The sequence below is a fragment of the Halichoerus grypus genome, chromosome 10, assembly GCF_964656455.1.
Source record: "Halichoerus grypus chromosome 10, mHalGry1.hap1.1, whole genome shotgun sequence".
NCBI lineage: Eukaryota > Metazoa > Chordata > Mammalia > Carnivora > Phocidae > Halichoerus > Halichoerus grypus.
Genome location: NC_135721.1, coordinates 59,188,333 through 59,210,798, shown reverse-complemented (window position 1 = coordinate 59,210,798; position 22,466 = coordinate 59,188,333). Strand labels below are relative to the sequence as shown.

General features: G+C 36.7%; 1 protein-coding gene and 1 pseudogene across 3 annotated transcripts in view; one reads left to right on the top strand and one right to left on the bottom strand.

Annotated features, from left to right (window-relative positions):
- PUS10 (pseudouridine synthase 10) overlaps positions 1 to 22,381 on the bottom strand; it is a 67,920-nt gene extending 45,539 nt beyond the window's left edge. For 2 of the 3 annotated variants that reach the window (XR_004912437.2, XM_036077014.2), the window contains exons 1-4: positions 22,022 to 22,381; positions 18,591 to 18,731; positions 15,442 to 15,705; positions 14,384 to 14,470 (exon numbers count right to left, since the gene is read on the bottom strand). Coding sequence is in view for 2 of the 3 variants with exons in the window: in XM_036077014.2 (XP_035932907.1) it covers positions 14,384 to 14,470; positions 15,442 to 15,705; positions 18,591 to 18,716 (477 nt within the window). In the remaining variant the exon portion in view is untranslated. The other variant, XM_036077015.2, reaches the window with a different exon arrangement.
- LOC118526037 (annexin A2 pseudogene) lies at positions 10,756 to 12,289 on the top strand (annotated as a pseudogene).
- Positions 22,382 to 22,466: the final 85 nt, after the last annotated feature.

Here is a 22,466-nt window from a genome sequence, read left to right as displayed (position 1 = left end):
TTCCATAGACAGATGGAGCTGGTTATAATTATTCCTCATAAGGATAATGTAAGAAAAGGATATGCATGTAATTTGTTAGGGGGTTTAGTACTGTAACTCATAATATTCCATTAGCTGCTTAGTTTGAGTAGTATGGCTACAAGCACTTTGGACCCGCAGCAGGGGGTTTCAAACATGCTTTTGGTAATCAGAGATGTAGGCCATAGAGAAGTATTTCTACTACAAATGCTATTATGTATACTACTCATAAGAAAATATTACATCAAGAACTAGATACTGTTTCAGTTCAGTATTGAATTATTAGAAAGTTCAATGAACCTCTAAGATTTTGGATAAAGATTAGGACAATGTGAAATGGGAGTGATCCTACTAGCATATAAAATAAAGTCCTGCATTTAATCGTTCTGTTTGGTTTCCTCAGTGGGTGATGATGATTAGGGTTGGAACTAATGTTGCTGCAAATAAAATATAAAATAAAAGATTAATTCTGTAGCAGTAAAAGTTGTAATTAAGAAATCTGTAGCATAACTAGTATTGTAATATATAGTTTTTAAGGAAGGTTAGTGATTCTTTCATCTAGTAATAGATGAAACTGATTGGTTATGGGTATTAGTGGAAGAAGTCATGTCTTTAATGTTAATAAGGGCACTGACAGGGAGAAAGTATAAGTGAAAAGTTAAGACTGATGTCATTAAGTTGATTTAGAAGGAATGAGCTAATAAGCTGATTAATAGGCTATAAATTAGAGTGTTAATTCAGATTATATTTAAATGTATTCCTTATGACTCAGCAATTCTACTCACAGGCATATACCCTAGATAAACGCCTGCACATGTAGACTACAGCAACAAGAATGCTTATGGTTTTACTGTTGGAAGTAGCCAAAAACTAGAAATGAATTTAATATACATTTATAACAGTATGAATAAACTGCAGTATATTCATGCAACTGAATACTGTATAGCAATGAAAATGAACAAATTATAGCTCCACATAGCAATACAAATGAATCTCTCAAAAATAATATCAAATAAAAGAAGCCAGACACAAAAGATTTATCATGTTATGATTCCATTTTATATAAAGTTCAAAATCATGCCCATTTAAACTCTAGTTTTAGGGGCAAAGACAATAGTTACCTGTGAAGAGAAGATTGGAGTTAACCACTGATGAATATAAAAACAAAAACTTAATTAAAAGAAAATGAAAATATTTCTATTCTGGGATAGATTTCAACCTCAAGGACTCATCATGTAATCCATGTTTTCTATAAGGCCATTACTTAAACTATGAGAAATGAAAGACTAAACAAACTGGAATAAGACTTTACCTAAGATATCCACCACATTAACCAATAGACATACTATACCACAAGCTCAGGAAAAAAAAAAGTCTGTGTTGTTTATCCGAACAAACACACACTCTGATTCATTACACTATACCTGTAGTGAGTGTGACTAAAAGCTCTTCAGAAGACACATGTGGTACATCTCAATCTTATTTGCAAAATAACTCAGGTTAGGTACATCATTACAAATGCTATCCAACAGAAGTGTTCTGAATACATGTCTGCATTTAAAAATCTTTTGGAATACCAATTTACCATTCCTGCCTAGTTACTGATTTACTTAATAAGGCTTGAGTCCACATGCCCACTTCCTTGATAGGGTGAGGATTTCTGAGATGCTTTCAGAAATATGATCCAAGTCTCATTAAAATCACTATCTCATGGTTTCTAACATGAATTTACAATGATAATACCAAACGAATATCATGTAATCATTACACATCATAACATCTTAGTTTCAGAGAAAACTTAAATCCTACATGTGAACTGAATTCTGAAAAGAAACCACATTATGATTCTTAATAGAAGCATAAAAGGGCTACCTGTGTTGACACCTTTGCATCTCTTTTATTATTTCATTTCCTTTCGCATGCTTCATGACTACATTTAAATAAAATCCATTTCATTTTTTCCCCAACCAAGTTAGTTCCCCTTACATTATCTCTGCCCAGATACTCACAGTAATATGTTAGCAATCACTTCAGAGACAGACAGATCCCACCAGAAAAAAACATCAAGAGTTTCAATCAACAGCCACTTACATGGATAGCTTTTAAATTACGATGTAATGAAAACAATATACGACTCTTTAATTTGGCATATATTTGTTATTTGTTTTTAAATAAAAAACTTGACCTCTTCCTTCTGCTAGTGCCTGCTCTGAGCACTCTTGCCATGATTGTAGAGACTGCCATACATCCAGCTGATCTCTGACCCACCAAACGATACAAGCAGTAAAAAGGAAGTAGCACTGAGAAATGACAGCCCAATGTTCAACTAAAGTCTTTTACATGAGAGTTTTATAAATGATTAGAGTATCCAAATTGGTTGAAAATTATTTACAGCATTAAAAAAATTGGGTAACTATGCATAGTAAACATAATGACAAAGATTTCATTCATATGTGAAATTTAAGAAACAAAACAAAAAAGCAAAGGATAAAAAGAGAGACAAACCAAGAAACAGACTCTTAACTTTAGAGAACAAACTGATGGTTACCAGAGGGGAGGTGGGTAGGGGGATGGGTGAAACAGGTGATGGAGATTAAAGAGGGACTCGTCGTGATGAGCACCGGGTGATGTATGGAATTGTTGAATCACTATATTGTACACCTGAAACTAATATAACACTGTATGTTAAACATACTGGAATTAAAAAAAATTTTTAAAGATTTTATTTATTTATTTGAGAGACAGAAAGCATGAGCTGGGTGGAGGGGGGCAGAGGGAGAAGCCAACTCCCCACTGAGCAGGGAACCTGACTACTCGGGGCTCGATCCCAGGACCCTGGTATCATGACCTGAGCTGAAGGCAGACACTTAACGACTGAGGCACCCAGGTGCCCCTGGAATTAAAATTAAAAAAAAAAATAATGGCAAGGAGAAAGACAGTTTTTCCTCAGAAAAAAATTTCTCAGATAAATATTTCCACATGGGCCTTGAATGGTATCTACTCTAGAAAATGGATTCCATTAGTATTGATCCTGTATTAATATCAGTGAAGAAAAACAGAGCAGGTTTTATTTAAAAGGGAAGATTTGTAACAATAACTTCCAATATTTTAAGCAGTACAGCCTATTTTTTAAAAAAGAAGCAGGAACAGCTGCAGCACTACCATTAATCAACACCTTTTAACTGACCTAGCCTAAAACTATTTCGTTGATCTTTCCTTTTTCTTTTCTTTTCTTTTCTTTTTTTTCTTAGAGAGAGAGAGAGCACAATCAGGAGCAGAGGGAGAGGGAGAAGCAGGTTCCTGGCTGAGGAGGGAGCCCGACACGGGACGCGACCCCAGGACCCTGGGACCATGACCCGAGCCGAAGGCAGACGCCCAACTGACTGAGCCACCCAGGCGCTCCGATCTTTCCTTTTTCTAAAAGGGAAGAAAGTACTGGTACTATTTTTTTAAGAAAGAGGTTTCAGACAAGTCAATAATGAAGTTGGATGAGTCTGACTTCAGAGTGGCACCTGCCACCAGTCCCTCTTCTTGGACATTTGAACACATCTGTGACTTGGCTGAAAACATCACTGTTACTCCCACCTCCAATTATTAAGGGACCATAACATCATAATTCATCATCTCACACACATATGGACCTATCTTCCCAAGATCAAAGGAAAATCCTCACAAAGATGACTGGAAATTCCTCTATTTTAAGATATCTGGTATAATAAAATATTTGATGCAAAACCTCTTCTGCACCTACTCTAGTCATCTGATAACAAAATTAGAACACAAGTGTGGGGGGTGCCTGGTGGCTCAGTCGTTGGGCGTCTGCCTTCGGCTCAGGTCATGATCCCAAGTCCTGGGATTGAGCCCTGCATCGGGCTCCCCGCTTGGCGGGAAGCCTGCTTCGCCCTCTCCCACTCCCCCTGCTTGTGTTCCCTCTCTCGCTGTGTCTCTGTCAAATAAATAAATAAAAAATCTTAAAAAAAAAAAAAAAAGAACACAAGTGTGGTGGGAAAGTCTTTAAAAATGTGATTTTTATTTTATTTTAAAGATTTTATTTATTTGAGAGAGAGAGAGCATGAGCAGGGGGAGGGCAGAGGGAGAGGGAGAAACAGACTCCCTGTTGAGCAGGGGGGCAGGGGGGACCTCGATCCCAGGACCCTGAGATCATGACCTGAGCTGAAGGCAGATGCTTAACTGACTGAGCCATGCAGGCACCCCTGTAATTTTACTTTTAAAGCCATATTTTTAGAGAATCACCAAATCAACTAGTGATTTATCCTCACTCTTATGTTAAGTTCTGGTTCCATATTTTTTTTCCCAAGGATCCTTTCTCTAAATTTGAAGATACTGCACACTCTGAAGAAACAAAATACCAGTGAAGGTCAAAACCTAGGCTAAGTCTCTCCTATAAACACAGCAACCCACTTTTGAAATCTTATCAGTTCACAATGTAGGCAGTAGGGTATAGTAATAATCAATAGCATAAACCTTAGAGTTGGGCAGATGAGTGTTCAAATCCTAGGTCTGTTATTAGCAATGTGACCTTGAGTTGCAATTTCATCATCTGCATAATAGGATAATAATACCACCTACTTCAAGGGGTTATGATGATTAAATTATATATTACATATATCAAAAATATATATCAAATTATATAAAAAATAATCATAACTTAGTAGGTTAGAATTACTAAGTCTAAAATATGGTGGTGATATCAGAAAAAAAGAACAGTTGACGTGACTTCTCTATGTAACAAGAGAAACCCAAATCTGAAATAGGCAGAGCCTAAAATTAGAAGTTCCCTTTTTCTGAAATTTAGTTTACTAGGCCACAAAGTCCTAAAATTAATGAGAAAAAAGTTTGATAAGGAACTCAACAGTTGATAAGTAGCAATGGGATAATATATTGCATCTGATGGGGAAACTGAGTTTTAAAGAAAAACGAATTGCTTTGTCTTCTATTCTTTATTGTATTTCCTATTGCTTGTATTCTTATTGTAAATTTTAAAGATGCAAAAGTGTGACAATTCACAAGAATGAGACCATACAAATTAAAACAATAAACTTAAAATTTTAAGGCTGCCTCATGTTCTTACTGTACCTTGCTACCTCTCAACTACCCACATGGGTTGATCAGCCCCAGCAACCTCTTCTTTCTTGCTACCTCCTCCATGTATACTTAGCTAGTTCAGGCCAAGGAAAAAACAAAGGTAGGAAGTAAACATATGCATATTCAAGTATTTAAACATATGTCCGAATACCCGCCAACTGTGTTCCTGAATTCAATCCTACATTATATTTCTGTGGTGGGCTTTATAATTAGCCTTGTTTATAGTCCCGCTTCACCATGGCACCTCATTCCCAGGAACAGGATGCACTCCTCTTTGCTGCATGCTGCAATGACCTCAGGATTAGGTTTCTGTTTTTTATGTTGGGCTCTCCTATACCTGCAGGACAGCTGGACATCTGATTCACCCATTCTAATCAGGACTGGGGTTCTGTATAGACTTTGACTATGTCACTTTTCCTTTCACTCTTCCTTTCTCCCTTGAACACATGTCCCAGCTATATATTGAGTAACAGAATCCAGAACGTACTACCACGTCTAGTCCCATGTTTCTCCTGATGCAGCATCTTGAGTATACAAGATGAAAAGACGTTATGGTCTAGGGGCACCTGGGTGGCTCAGTCAGGTAAGCTTCTGCCTTTGACTTGGGTTATGATCCTGGGGTCCTGGGATTGAGTCCCGAGTCAGGCTCCCTGCTCAGTGGGGAGTCTGCTTCTCCCTCGCCCTCTGCCCATCCTCCCTGCTTGTATTCTTTCTCTCTCTCTCAAATAAATAAATAAAATCTTAAAAAAAAAAGAAAGAAAGAAAGAAAAGAAAGATGGTATGGTCTAAAAACAAAAAAAGAGCACAAATCAGGGAGGCACACCCAAATTCCGACATGCCACATTACACAAGCTTTGGTTTTCTCCTCTTCAAATGAGGATGAGTGAGATGATTAATGAAGTAGTTCCAATCTGAGGCTGAAAAAAATCATCCAGGCATATCTTCTTTCTAAATCACAGATATAAGGGATTCATTGAACTGTCAGAGATTAAAAGGGGATCACCTTATACACAAAGTGGAGAACTCCTGGATTCTCCAACAGAGATTCTGAATGGATTTACAGAGGGTGGGGCATACTCAGAGCTCTGACAAATCACAGCCATATACATTATCATCATTCTTCAGTGAGTACCATAAAAAGCTGAGGGCCCTGTTCTAAATCACCAAGGTCTCCTACAGAATCTAGGATTCTCCTACAGATCTAATGATGCAGACCTTTATACACTGGTGGTGTGCTCACAGGGACATGCTTTGGGAGTTACTTTTTATAAGGAAGATAGGTTTAAGTTGCTTCATGTCCTATGAAGGGTTTTTAAAGTTGTAGCCTGTATATCCAAAACATAGCAAGGTTACTATCCCCCCAACCCATCCATGAAGAGTCCATTGAAAGATACTTGAGGGGCAGAGACAGTGATCTCTATAATTTTGCATGTTTTTCAGTGCCTCATTCAGCAACCTTATAAAAACATGTTCTGAATGATTTAGTGGACCACACAGAGATTGAAGCAAGGTCTAACCAACTAACCTAACGAAAAACAGGACTACAAATTCTGAAAACTCCTTAGTAAGCTCAGAAAAAGTTTGTTGGTCAAAGTGAACCTTGAGTTGCTTTGAGAGAGAACAAAAAGTGATTTAGGCAAGGTGCTTGCCATACAAAATAAGAATCTGAGAAGTCACAGAAAATGAACAAAAAGCTAAAAATACACATGCTAAAGTCAGTCGGGTTAATGAATGAGCCTGCACATATAATATGAACTTGAAAGTGTAGTCTCTATACTTGAAGTCAAAGTGATTTCAACAAATTCTGTTCTATGACTTCAACATAATTAGAAAAAACATTGCCCTTTAGAAAAAGTACGTGCATCAATCAATTATGGGTGAGGGATTACAGAAGGGGGTGGTGTTCATAATCCAATTAAGAAAGATCTTAGATTAATGGCTGGGAGTTTAAGAGGCTCTATAAGTACAAGCAAAATTTTGAACATATGCATTTTTAGAAAAGGGATTCAGTTGCTTTCTTTAGATTCTTAACGAGATGATGATCCCAAATTGGTTAAGAACCCAGGGATTTAAGGAAAAATCCAGTCTTCTGAATACCCATTTGTCAGAATTTAAGAAAAAATTTTATAAATATAAACTGCTACCACAGAAATGGTATTGCTTTTATTTTTGGTTAGATTTCTAGGGCTGTGTATAATTTATAGTACTTAGGGCAAAGCATGGAGATGCTACAAGTATAAAAATGAAAGGGAAAAGTTTTGATTTGACAAACAAAACTCCAACTGAATCAAGTTGCATATTAAGAAGTAGGTGTTTCACACAACCAAAGTAACATTTAAGAGACACTATATCCATTTAAAGTCAAGTGAGCAAACTGTTTCCACACACTACCAAAAAGTGAAACTGATAGTGCAATATTGCCCTCTACTGGACCATACTAGTAAGGATAAACCTAAAAAGCAGCAGGACTTTAAAGGGTTTACTTTTAATAGAACTTAACTGAATGCTTTTTTTCCTATAAATGTAAGTTTAGCCTAATATTAGCATAAGTCTGGGTCATTCGTTCTATACTAATTTTAGTGTGGCACTAATTTAATGTGGTATAGAAGGTTAGAAGACTCAATTATGAATATAAGGTAACAAAAAATAACAAATGTAATAAATATTTTTCTTAAAACTATATAGGATCTTAGAGTTGAAAAGGCTGAACAAGTCTAGTCTAACCAACCAAATGGTGCACACCTTCCTTCTATATATCTCTGTCAGGTAGTTACCCAGCTTTGGCTTAAATATTCTGGTGATAGAAAACACCATCCCTGAAAACAGTCTATTCTGTTCTGCATTAATTCCTTATAGCTGAAAATTATTTCCCTTCTGATTCCATCTCTGCAGCAGAAAAACCCTCAAATATTTAAGAAGAGCAAATTCATGGGGCGCCTGGGTGGCTCATTCGGTTAAGCATCTGCCTTCGGCTCAGGTCATGATCCCAGGGTCCTGGGATCTAGCTCCGCATCTGGCTCCCTGCTCAACAGGGAGTCTGCTTCTCCCTCTGCCCCCGCCCCACTCATTCTCTCTCTCTCAAATAAACAAATAAAACCTTAAAACACACACACACAAATTTATTGTCTTATAGTACTTTAGATCAGAAGTCCAACGTGGGTCTCATTGGGCTACTACCAAGGTGTCAACAGGGGTGCATTCCTTTCTGGTGCATCTAGGCTAGGAGACTCCATTTCCTTGCCTTTTCTAGCTTCTAGAGGCCACCTATATTCCTAGTTCCCTTCCACCATCTTCAAAGTGAGCAACATTGCATCTGACCATTCTTTCACAGTCACATCTTCCTCTGACCTTGACCTCAGAAGAAAGATGCTTTTAAGGACTCATATAATTGGACTGAGCTGACTCAGATAATTCAGGATACTTTCTCCATCTCAGGATCCTTAATCTTTTTTTTTTTTTTTTTTTTAAGATTTTATTTATTTATTTGACACAGAGAGAGAGCACAAGTAGGCAGAGTGGCAGGCAGAGGGAGAGGGAGAAGCAGGCTCTCCGCTGAGCAGGGAGCCGGACATGGGGCTCGATCCCAGGATCCCAGGATCATGACCTGAGCCAAAGGCAGCCGCTTAACCGACTGAGCCACCCAGGCGCCCCAGGATCCTTAATCTTAATTACATCCACAAAATCCCTTTTTTTCACGTAAGGTACACATTCCCAAGTTTCAAGGATTAGGATGTGGACTACCACAAAACACCTTTCCATTTGTCCTTGTTCCTCCTAAAGTAGTATGCTCCAGCTGAATATGGCACTCCATGAATGGCCAACACAAAAGAGGGCAAAAGAGGATGACCATCACCTTCATCTTTCTAGATACTGTACTTCTACTATCTGGACTAAAGTCCAAAGTGGTTATCCACATCACTCCCCTAATTCTTACTGGGCTATTAACTAAAACACCCAAACCTTGTCTATAAACACAGCTTTTAAGCCATTCTTCCTTCATCCTTTACTTGGCAGTTGTTTTTCTAAACCTAGGTATAAGAACTTATGTTTACTCCTTTTAAATTTCATCTTGTTAGATTTTCCTTATTCGTGAGATCTTTTGGATCTCAATTCTAATACTCAATCTATCTGCTATATTCTCAACTCTGTGTCATGACACCTGTTGTGAGTGTTCCCATTATATCATCACTGATAGAAATCATGAACAAGACAAGGTATGAAGAGTCTTGCAGGACATCAGAAATCTCTCTGAAGTTCCATCATTCTTGAATTTCAATGTGTACTTTAACTCTGTGCCCCATATCTAGAGATTCTGATTTAGGAGGTTTAAGACAAGGCTCAGCAATCTGCTTTCAACACTTTTCTCCAAGTGAGTTTCAGATCTGCAGAGTACACTTGGAGAAACACTGTCCAGTTTGAAATCAGTTATTAATCAGTTCCGTTTGGGTATGGCCAGCCAGGTACATCCCACACAATTGTCTTCACATTCTGCTCATATTTCTTGCCACTTTCAGAAAGTTATCATAAGAAAGAAACCTGCTCAAATGACTAGCTGAATTCCAGTCACACTGGTGCTTTACCCTACTTCCCTGCTCTACCAGTCCTGCTAGCCTATAAAAGGAAAAAATGATGCAGAAATAATTTGTTCTTAATGAATCTGTTCAGTGTGTTGACCAAGTGTTCCTCAGTGCCTACAATGTACTCTTTAGCTCCTGATCTAGAACCTTGCCAGGGTTTTAGGGTCAAGCTCACCAGTTGGTAGTTAACAAAACCACCTTTAGAAAATTGAAACTGCCTTCTCTGTCTCCAGTCATTTGGAAAATCTGCTATCCTTTAAAAGCTCTCAAAGATCATCAACTGCAAGTTCTTTCTGAATCCATCCTGGAATGTCATTCATTCAGTCCTGAATACCTGAACCCATTTAGAGAAGCTTCACCATGCAGAGCTTTCACTCTCCCTCACCAATCAATGATCAGTCTACCCATTTAGGTTGAGGATCATTTTCCTCAGACAGGACAGAAGCAAAATAAGATTTTCTAAGTTCCACTCTCTCTGTATCATCCATCAACAATATCAGTTCCAAATACATCCCCTTTTTCATCTCTTGCTATAAGCATAACTTGAAGTATGCCCAAGTCTTCCTTAGCAATTCTTACAAGCCTCTACTCATTTGAGATTTTATTTTCCAGTTGCTATTACAGACAGAGCTAAGCCTCCTTCTTACATTTGCATTACTCTGACTTTTGTGTATCTTTTTTTGGAAACTGATTTCAGTTTGGCAAAAAAATTACAATTAGAGCTGGATGATACATACACAGGGGCTCATTCGGCTAGTCTTACTACTTTTTAAATTTTTCAAAATAAAAAGTCAAATAAATACATATAAATATATAAATACAAATGTTTATGTAAACACAGAGAGAAAGAGATGCCCCGATTTCTTCTTCATTGGGATGTATTTTGATCCTTAAACTTTCTTTTATCAGTTGGGGTAATTTGGTTTTAAATAAAGTCTGAATTGCACTTTCTCTGAACCTCCCAACCCTTTTAATTTATCTTCCAGCCTAGATTCCTCTGCCATTTTTCTCTAACTGCTTTTTCTTTGCACTGTTTGACATCAACCTATCAAAAATGAAGGATAAAGGCTCCACAACTGGGGTGCTTGCAGCTCTTGGTGCCTGGCCCAGCTTCAAACTGTTTACTGTTCACGAAATTCTCTGCAGGCTCACCTTGGAGGGTGATCACTCCACTCCAAGTGCATACAGTTTGGTCAAAGCGTACACGATTTTTGATGTTGAGTATGATGCTCTGAACATTGAAATGGCCATCACTAAAATGACCAAAGGGGTGGATGAGGTCACCATTGTCAACATTTTGACCAACCACAGCAATGAACAGAGACAGGATATTGCCTTCGCCTACCAGAGAAGGATCTAAAAAGAACTTGTATCAGCACTGACATCAGCCTTGTCCAGCCACTTAAAGAATGTGATTTGGGGCCCAGTCACAGGCGACCTGCTCTGTATGATGCTTCTGAGCTGAAAGCCTCCATGAAGGGGCTGAGGACTGATGAAGACTCCCTCACTGAGATCATCTGCTCAAGGAGCAACCAAGAGCATCAGGAAATTAAGAGAGTCTACAAGGAAATGTACAAGACTGATCTGGAGAAGGACATCATTTCTGACACATCTGGTGACTTCTGCAAGCTGATGGTTGCCCTTGCAAATGGCAGAAGAGCAGAGGATGGCTCTGTCATTGATTATGAACTGATTGACTAAGATGCCTGGGATGTCTATGATGTTGGAGTGAAGAGGAAAGGAACTGATGTGCCCAAGTGGATCAGCATCATGACCAAGCAGAGTGTGTGTCACCTCCAGAAAGTATTTGAAAGGTACAAGAGCTATAGCCCTTATGACATACTGGAGAGCATCAAGGAGGTCAAAGGAGACCTAGAAAATGCTTTCCTGAACCAGGTCCAGAGCATTCAGAACAAGCCCCTGTATTTTGCTGACCAACTGTATGACTCCATGAAAGGCAAGGGGACTCGTAATAAAGTCCTGATTAGAATCATGATCCATCAGGACGCCTGGGTGGCTCAGTCGTTAAGACTCTGCCTTTGGCTCAGGTCATGATCCCAGGGTCCTGGGATCGAGCCCCACGTCGGGCTCCCTGCTCAGCGGGAAGCCTGCTTCTCCCTCTCCCACTCCCCTGCTTGTATTCCCTCTCTCGCTGTGTCTCTCTCTGTCAAATAAATAAATAAAATCTTAAAAAAAAAAAAAAGAATCATGATCTATCACGATCTCTTGCAGTGAAGAGGACATGTTGAAAATTAGGTCTGAATTCAAAAGAAAGTACAGCAAGTCCCTGTACTACTGCCTCCAGCAAGACATGAGGGTGACTGCCAGAAAGCACTGCTGTACCTGTGTGGTGGGGATGACTGAGGCCCACGCATGAGCATCCAGGAGTGGTGCTCCTTTGTTTCCAGCTAACAGTTCTAGAAAATAGCCCTGCAAGGATGAGATTAGCATCGCCCCTCCCCATCCTTATTTCAGTTGCCTAAGCATTGCCTGCCTCTCATGTCTAATCTCCTTTTAGCCAAAGAAACATACCAAAGAGTTGGAAGTGAAATCTATGATATGAAACACTTCGCCTCTTGTGTACTGTGTCATAAACAGATGAATAAACTGAATTTTTATTCTAAAAAAAAAGTATAGGATACATTTAATTATGCCTGTTTCTCTCTTCCTATCAGGAATATAAATTTTTAAAAAGTTATCAGTTTATTATCAGACTAGATTACTTCTGCCATTATCCTTTAGGACAGCGGTTCTCAAAGTGTGCTCCTTTGCAGCAGTACCACCTCACCATGAGCTTGTTAGAAACACAAATTCTCTCTCTCTCCATCAAATAAATAAAAAATCTTAAAAAAAAAACAGAACAAAGTAATAAAACATAATAATGGAAAAAAATTGCAAAGTGAACCATAAACACAATTTGCTAAAGAAATCTGGGTTCTGAAAATTGTATACGGTGTGTAACACTGTGTACTTTTTGAATAATTATTATTCTTAAGAAATGAATGAGTAAAAATATATTACTCAATACAAAGGAAAACAATGAGTCACTTAACACACTATACTGTGGCAATGTATTTATTCCCCAATAACTGGAATAGTCACACATTTCTGTTAAATAGTTTAGGGGTTAAAATCAGTTACAAGAAGTAGAGTTTATAATTCTATTTTTTAAAAAATAGGATTTTCTATTTCTAACATGGAATATAAACACTTCATAAGTATTCAATAAATATTAAATGGATATGTTAAAATCATCATTTAAGTGATAAAAATGGAAAATACAAATTTTAATGTCAAAATATAAACTCTGAGAGGAAGAGTTTGGTGGTAAGATATATAACCACACTTAGAAAATATGCTTCTTATTTCTTCTAAACACTGCAACTTTTTGAGCCACTTAGCTTTCAGAAGTCTGTTTCTTGCTACCAAAATCGGATCCTGAAAATGACCTATCAATGAGAAATGCTTTGATGATTGACTAGAAAATGACTTTATGTGTTTATAAACCGTATATCATCATCACCCCCTTTCTTCTATCTGTTTCATCATCTTACCATGGACAGAGATATTACTTAAAACCATTCTACTCTTTTTCACTTCCCAGCTCTTTTCTATCATTCATCCAGCTTCGAAAGGTGTTTAAATCAATCTTCAGCCTTTTGGGGGCTAATAAACATTATTATTTGCTCCACCATATTTTGCTCACCCAAAGAAGGTGATGGTATGAGATATAATGTTCTAGTGATGCTTTCAGATCCTTAGGGAAAAGACACCTTACACACATAAATGGATATGTTTAGAACTCATTGTTGTAATTTGAAATTACAAAGGTCATTTTCCCTATAGGACAGTTTTATGTATTCATGTCCGTTTTGACACACAAGAATGTTACAGTAATGACTACTATTATTTTTTTCACTTAACAAAGGAAAAAAGTTAAAATAAACATGAGGCTATTTCTTTCCCTTTTCCTGTTGACTAAAAGGGGTGCCATCTTTTTGTATTTTACTCCAGAAAATAAGAATGTTCATCATAACTGAAATGACCCTATACCCGGACCATTATAACATGCATACATCTACCCCAAAACATCTCTGAAGTTCTGATCAAATCTCTTTCTCTGACCAACATGCCTCATACAGATCTAAAGCTTAATGAATATATGCTATAGAATGAGGACATTTAAAAAAAAAAAAAAGTCTTTTCAATGGCATAAGGAGCACTGTTTTCTTCACTAAGTCTTCAAAAAGTGACTTAAAGTAGTCACTTTACATGTTGAAAATAAGAGAAATTCTCTGAAATCTCTACCTTTCAATTCCTTTAGAGGACTCCCGACCTTTGGGATTTTCATGCCCAAAGGCACTACGCTTTTATTACATAACTTCCCATAGAAGAATGAACCATGTGATATTCTCAATCCTGCTGACACAATAAGTATTAAAAACTAAAACAAACAAACAAAAAACCCAGTCCTATGATAAACTAAATAATTCCTTTTCTCACCCATTCATTCAACATTATTAAGCAGCTATAATAGTGCCATGCTTTCAGTCATCTATCATTCAATAAGTACACAAAAAAATGGAAAATACAATATGGTACGGAAAATTTTAAGTCTCCATTTTTTGAGATATTTCTAGCATGCATTTCACATATAGTTTTATGCATTTAAATGACCTTACCTCTCTTACAGATAGCTGTGGTGGAAAGGAGACTGAAAATACCAAGTTGGTAAATTCAAACCCAGAGGCCTCAACTTTTTGGCACACCTAAAAAAGTATTACATAAAAGCATTTTTTATTACATAAAACAGCATTTATATATATAAATTCTCATGAATTGCTGAAAATTTTATTTATTTATTTATTTTTAAATTTATTTATTTTATTTATTTATTTGACAGAGAGAGACACAGCAAGAAACGGAAAACAATCAGGGGGAGTCAGAGAAGGAGAAGCAGGCTTCCCGCTGAGCAGGGAGCCCAATGCGGGCTCAATCCCAGGACCCTGGGATCATGACCTGAGCTGAAGGCAAACACTTAACCATCTGAGCCACCCAGGCGCCCCTGAAAATTTTACACTAATCTTCATAACATGGGTTTTTGGTCCAGGAGATGGCACTACACTTCTAAACTTTCACCTCTGGGAATTCTCATAAGCATCCCAAAAGCAAGCATTTGCTAACTAAGACCCTGAAGACTGATATCACGAGATGCCAACACAGCCAGGACTCACTTGCAGAACAATCTGTTGAATGTCAAAATAATTTTCTCTTAGATCACCTCATAACTTAAGATTTTTAAACAAAATAAAGCCAAATTTGGCGCTCTTGACAGCTGGAAACAAAAGGCAATCCCACATTCAATCATGTATCTTCCATAAAACTGTAACACTTGTCTTTTCAAGACACTAAAAGGTATGACTAAGAGCTTTTCTCTAACTCCTTAGTTAGCTATGTTAAACAGCAGAGGGAAAAACCACTATATTTTTCTTCATTTGAGTAGCATTCATGACTGAAATACATGGACACCTACTTCATTAATTTTCAGTTATCTTGTTAATAAAAAAGTAATTTGAGAATAGTAGGCTTGTTTATTTTTTAATTAAGAAATGTTTTAACGATCCACTGGTGTAAAACAAGTTGAAATGAATGGTATTGTTACTTTAGATACAAGAATTCTAGGCTTTAAGACCAAAAATTTCTACATAATTGCACATATAATAAAAAATAGATTATTTACCTTTTTAATGAACTCTTTTTCACAGAATTCTTGAAGAATTCCTAGACATACATTGCACACATTTAAATTTGAGTTCTTGGAAGCAATGCTACCATCTTCAATAACGGAGACCTTTCCCTCTCCATTTTGACTCAAATTATCAATCCCATCAATCCCATCTTCTAGTTCTTGTAGTCGAATTTTCTTAGGAGGTGGGTTTGGAACTTCCAAAATTAATTCATCTTTTTCAGTTTCCAGAAATTTCTGTAGTTCATTGAGCAACTCCTGGAAAGTTAATTTGAAAAAAGTAATAACCCTTTTATAATGCCCTTAAGGTTAAGATGAAAACAGGAGTGAAATTATGATATATTGCAGACTTATACAATGTTGATTTATATCAATTTTGGAGCAATTGATTAATTTTACTAGCCAGCATTGGCTTTCTGGGGAATTTGAAAGAGAATTACCTAACTCCCACAATATATGTGTGAATATTTTTCCAAAAGAGTTTCATATATTAGTGAAGCTAAAGTCCTAAATTTGAGGCAGAAGATTCCATTAACAAATTTATTACAGGCATAACTCGTTTTACTGTGCTTCAGTTTATTGTGCTTTGCAGATACTGCATCTTTATAAATTGAAGGTTTGCGGCAACCTTATATCGAGCAAGTCTATCAGCACCATTTTTCCAATAGCATTTGTTCACTTTGTGTCTGTGTGTCACGTTTTAGTAATTCTCACAATATTTGAAACTTTTTCATTATTATACTTGTGATAGTGATCTGTGATTAGGGATCATGACTCACTGAAAGCTCAGATGATGGTTAGCACTTTCTAGCAATAAATTATTTTTTAATTAAGTATGTACATTTTTTAGACACAATGCTATTATACAATAGACTACAGTATATAAGTTTCAACTGCACTGGGAAACCAAAAAATTACTTTGACTCACTTCATCATGATATTCGCTTTATTATGGTGGTCTGGAACCAAACCCACAATATCAATGAGGTATGCCTGTAATTTGGTTTGTAGTTATGTTGTGAGGATCATTCACTTGCTAATTTTAGTAAGAACAAACTTCAATTCTAATTATCAATAAATAGAAATACAAACTGAATTTCCATCCTTGCTAGGTTATTTAATAATCTCACAATCTAAAACATCTGTATAATATTAATATGAAATCTGAAAAATTAGAGATTATACATTTATTAAGTAAAAATAATTTCAAGTTACTAAACAAAGGTAAACAGTTGCTGGCAATCCTGAAAATTGGCACAGTAATTACAAAAACCATTTATATGCATTAATTAAAAAGAAGCCCTCTATTACATTCTGGTTTGCCTCATTTCTGTCACCCTTTGTACTAAAATGTTAAAAGTTGCATTCTTTTGAGACCATTCTCATATTTCAGACATTCCACCCATCTAAATACTCAGAGGACTTTTTCTGTTTTGTCTAAATTAGATAGATTTTATTATTCAGTTGCTGAATAGATATCCTTTTAAAATTTACTCAGATTACAATTTACTGACTCTAAAGAAAAAAATCTTTCACTCGAACAAATTTAATTCATTTTATTAGGACAGCAGCTCTATTTCATCTTTAACAGAAATACTAATACACACATACACATATAGGTATATCATGACCCACACAAATATGTTTATTACCTAAGTTCTATAATTTCAGTATAACATAGTACATGTATATCTATGTGTACATACATAGTTAGATGACTACAAAGATAAAAATTTAGGTACATTTACAAAAAAAATTGTCTTCAAATATTTTCATGTGTTTTTACATAAAATGATACAAATAAAACTTGGCAACACTAAGTCTCTTTATATAATATATATTTTAAATCTTAAAACATATTTTAAATAGAAAACAAATGCACAGAATAATAGAATCATATAATGTGTCCGAAAAATGTGTAAGGAGAATTACACAAAACCAGTATGATTACCTCATAGTCATAGTGTGTATAAATGAATATACACATATATATATTAATCATCATAGCATATGTACCATTTTCAAAGTGTTTTCACATACTTTATTAGAAACTGTCCCTTAAAATCCTGTGAGGTGGATGTTATCATCATTCCCATTTAGAGAGGAGAAAACTGAAGCTGGAACTGGGATTCAAATCCATGTCTTCTAGCTCCAAATTCTAGGCTTTGGATTCAGACAGACAGTTCATATCCTAGCTTGCTCACTTAATAGCTGTGTAACTTTGGGCAGGTTGTTTAACCTCTCTGTGCCTCAGTTTCTTCATCTGAAAATAGAGACAATCATAGTATGTACTTACCTAATAGGTTATTATTAGGATTAGATGAGAGCTTGACATATAAAAATGTTATATGAATATTAGATATAATTATTTCCAAAATAATAGAAACAAATAATACATAGGAAAAGTGATTGATACTGCTAACTCTTGAGCATTTTTAAAAATTGTAAGAAACTGAGTGTGCATGTGTGTATACATAATGTTTATATAGGTATATATTTACATATGTATAATTACTATCTGTCTCTAAAAAGAATGTCACTATTGGAATCAAGTATACTTCACAAAATATGTTACACATTTTTTGTGAAAGTATTCTGTTAGTCAAAGCTCTCTGTATATTACCATAAATGTCAAAGATCCCTGTATATTATTTTTGCTATTATTAATAGTGGTAAATAATGATGATGATAAGCATTTACTTCTGGAGGGTTGCAAATACCTATTTGTAAGTACAAATGGTAATAAAACAGAAAAAGAAAAAAGGCAGCCAAATCCACAATGCTTCCACTTAATAGAAGATCTCAGGACTGTCATCCTCCTCCTGTCACATCTTACTAATATCTGGTTAGAAGTACTATTTTGTGATATCTGTGTTCTCTTTAGGAGAGGTATATACAAACATTAAATACACCAGGGATTTGCTCCACAAAGATCCCACTACATTAAATGTTAGATATAATCACTTAAGAAGGAACTTACAGTTTTATGGTACTAAAAGGAAATTCCAAATTTACCATTATCAGTAATTATTTTATTATAGTTTTTTTAATTTAATGAAGACTTATGGACAGATACTTGCCCTCAAATGTACAGGTATTCATTTTAGAATAGAGAACTTTCTTTAGAAACAAAATGAAAGTACCTTGTAGGGAAGTTTGTAAGGTGCATGAAAATCCACACCACAGAATCTGTAAATACATCTTGGACAGGTACCAGTACTGAGCAACAACTGGGCCACATGCTTGTTTTCCTCAGTCAGTGGAAACATATTGAATAATTATAACTAGAAAGAAAGAAAAAGTAAAAGTAATGAACATCTTTTGTGTTTTACTTTCACAGAGAAATATGTCATCACCTTTAGGGATAAAAACTAACTTTTATTTGAAAACATTATTTTGTACTCTCCAATAATATCCTTTTCATTATATACATATTGAAACATAAACTTGAAAGACATTTATTAGATGGGCCAGGTAAAAGTTTCTAATTATCAAGGAATTTAGTGTAGCATTCTGGATTATGATAAAAGTATATCAATAAAAATAAATAAAAATAAAAATAATCAAGAATGGTTGTCTCTGAGTAGGGTAATAAAAACAAAGAATACAGAGTGATGTTTTGTTATTTTGTACCATTCAGTGTTGTTTGAGAACACAAAGTAGTAAATTCAATAAACTTTTCCTATTAGAAATTAAAAATGAGTTTGCCAGGAAAAAATAATCAGATCAGTCTATATATTTTACTAGCCTCAATGATAGTTAAGCAGTCAAGTATTTAAAACAAATTGATCAGTAGATCTAAGGACATCGATTATACTTTGATGAAATAACTAAATGAAACCAACTATTAGCAAAATGAGAAGAATCTGCTCCTTTCATGCACAAGTAAAACCTCCCCCCACCAGAAAAACCCCCACAAATTAAATGCAAAATAATTTAAAGTAATTATCATCTAAAACAAGTTGTTACTTTTCACAACTTGAATAAACGCCCTTAGAAACAAATTAGAGAATGGAGTAAAATCCGATATAACTCTCCTGTTGCCAGGAAGGAGGTGTACGAAAATTAAATTACCTAATTATTCTCTTTTGCAAAAACAGATCTTCTGATTAATAAATCAGCTCACATTACTTTAAAATGAGGAACTAACAATATTTTATAAAATAATGATTGCATGGCAATGTTGTGGTATGGTGGTCATACAGATAAAAAACTGGTGTTTTTTAATTCATGCAGTTTCACAATTCAAATGAACTTGCTTAAAATTTGTGGGAGGGTGGAGCTCTTACCAACTCCTTACTGTGAAGATACGATTCTTAGAATTAGTTTGTGCTTTCCAACCCTTTAAAACCCACTCCTTACTTGCAAATTTCTAAATGTTTGTGGCCACTTATTGAGAGAATATCCTTGACACAAAATAATGAGGAAGGCAGGTATATACTTCCACAAAACCCTTCACCATAAAAATCAGTTTAGCAGCTAGGACTACAAAAGACAGATTGCCTCCTGCTGAGTTTCAATTCAGGTAAATACAGTATGGGAGCTGGCAGACAGGAAGAGAAAGAAGAAAATAAGACTTTGCCTGGATACACCAGTGAGAACTTTGAGACACAGGATTAAAGCTCTGATTTAGGGTAGCCTAAGTAAATTTGGGCTCAAGGGCATTTTCACAAAAGGACACAGAATTATGTGGAGAACACCTTGTATATAGAGAAGCTCTGTGTGGTCATCATTATATACAAATGATCTGAATTCCTTCTGCCAGGCCATTTAATCTGCTAGTTTGATTCTGAGAAAGGGTTGGGATTCAGTGAGGGGTTGATTCTCAGCATTTAAGGTATATCCCTGACTGCAATCCCCTCCCAGAGAAACTATTTCTGTCTCACTCTATCTTTTCTCCACCTTTCCATTACTTAAGACCAAAGATTTCATTTAATTCAGAATTAACCTTTAACTCAGAAAGAGAAACAAACCCTCTGGGTAAATAAGTACACGAGTAAGTTCTTGAAAGAACACTTTGTATCAAAGCTTTCCCTGGGGATGAAGTTAAATACTATTATTAAAATGGGTGCTTTCTAAGGATAAGATCCCTCCATTTGCGACAACATGGATGGACTGAACAGGTTATTATTCTAAATGAAATAAGTCAGACTGAGAAAGACGAATACCATATGATTTCACCCATAAGTGGAATTTAAAAAACGAAGAAACTGATGGTTGCCAGAGGGAAGAGGAGTGAGAAATACAGTTCCAATTATGGAATAAGTTACCAGAATAAAAGGCAATGATTTGTAATAGGTTATAGGGTGGTAACAGATGGTAGCTACATTTGTGGTGGGCACAGAATATCATATACAGAAGTTGAATCACCATGTTTTACACCTGAAACTAATGTAACATTGTGTAAGTACACTTAAATAAAAAAAAAATTTTTTTTTAATTGAAGAAAATGGATGCTTTCTTTCCTTTGGTTCAAAGACTGAATGTTTACTTCTCCAATAGGTACACTAAGAATAAAGGTATCATGCAAAGTCAATAAATGACATATCACAATCTCTTGGCTCTGAGAAGTTCCCAGACCTGTGGAGAATTAGGAAACCTCCTGTCCTGAGTAATTTGAAGAGGTCTTAAAAAAACAAAAACCCTCGTCAGTGTGTATGTGTCAGTAACGGAATGGTCTTCCAAACCCTCAAGATTATTTTCCTTTAGCAACAATCAAGAGACTTCTCAAACAAGTTAACATTAAAAGGAGGAAACGCGTTCTGTCTCAAATTTGGTTGTTTCATCTTGACGTACAGCACTGAAAGGATTTCAGAAGTCATCAGAAATCAGTTGTTCCATATGAGGTTTATTATCCTTGAAAGCAAGCCCTGAGAAATGCATCCCATACTGTAAGGTTTTCATTGTCGGTTGCCTTCGTTAAGATTTTCGTTTAAGTGCTTCTTTTACATAAAGAATTGGAACTAGTCATTGCAACAGAATCTCTTCCCACGTGTCGGATCTTTACGGGGTTTGAGTCCCTTCTCCACGAACCAATGATAACTGGAGGAGACGATGGACTTTCTTTTCACCTCTTGGACTTAGAGAAACCATTCGTTGCAAATAGAGAAGGAGCGGGGCATGTGAAAAAACACCAAAATGGCCAGACTAAGTCTCACATCCCGTGATCTTTCAACACTCATTTCCATACAGCCGTGTGTCATTGTCTCACGGGGGTGGGGGAGTGTGCGGATTTTTCAAAGACGACCCTCACAACTTTACTGTGCTACCGTTATACTCAATTGTAGAATCTAGACTCTTGGAAATTCATCCAAGGCCTAACCTCCAGTCTTTGGCCAAGAAGGCCCTTCCCCTCCTTCAGTCAGGTCCAAGAAACTTCCCGCTCACCCCTCCTTGCTAACAAGGCCGCTCCAGCAGGAAGGAAACTATCCCCTCCATCCACACCTCTCCTGCGCCCAAGTCGTACCCCCACCCCTTAGACCTTCCTGCCTCACCTTCTACCGCGACGCCGGAGCCTGAAGTTTAACCCCTTCTAGCCCCCCAGAGGGAACAGGGAAGACTAAAGATAACGCACCTACTGCGTGTAGCAATTCTGTTCCCCGAGGAAACGAAAGCTTTAGAACGAAAGTACCAGGCCCTCTCGCAAGGGCTGAGTGAACTCTCTCCTCTTCTTGTTTGTGGAGAAACCAAAAAAACTGCCTGTCGCGCCGCCACAACCCTTCATCCCACCGCCACCCACGCTGGGGTAGAAGTGCGTGGGATTGAACTCCCGGCCAGAGCCCGACTAGTCCCAGAGAGGCCTCCGTGGGACTCCGACGTCTAGGAGTCCTAGCCGCTGCCAGAAATATCGATGAGCCCTCACCCTCAGGTTTAGAATGGAAATTCTTGCTAAGGCAAATAAAAAGAGAGTATTCCCCACCCCGGTGGATTAGCGGCGTCCTCCTTTCCTCAGGTCCCAGCTGGCAAAGTACCACAAGCGACATCCTAACTGCAGGGGTGGGCGGGGTGGAGGACTCGGT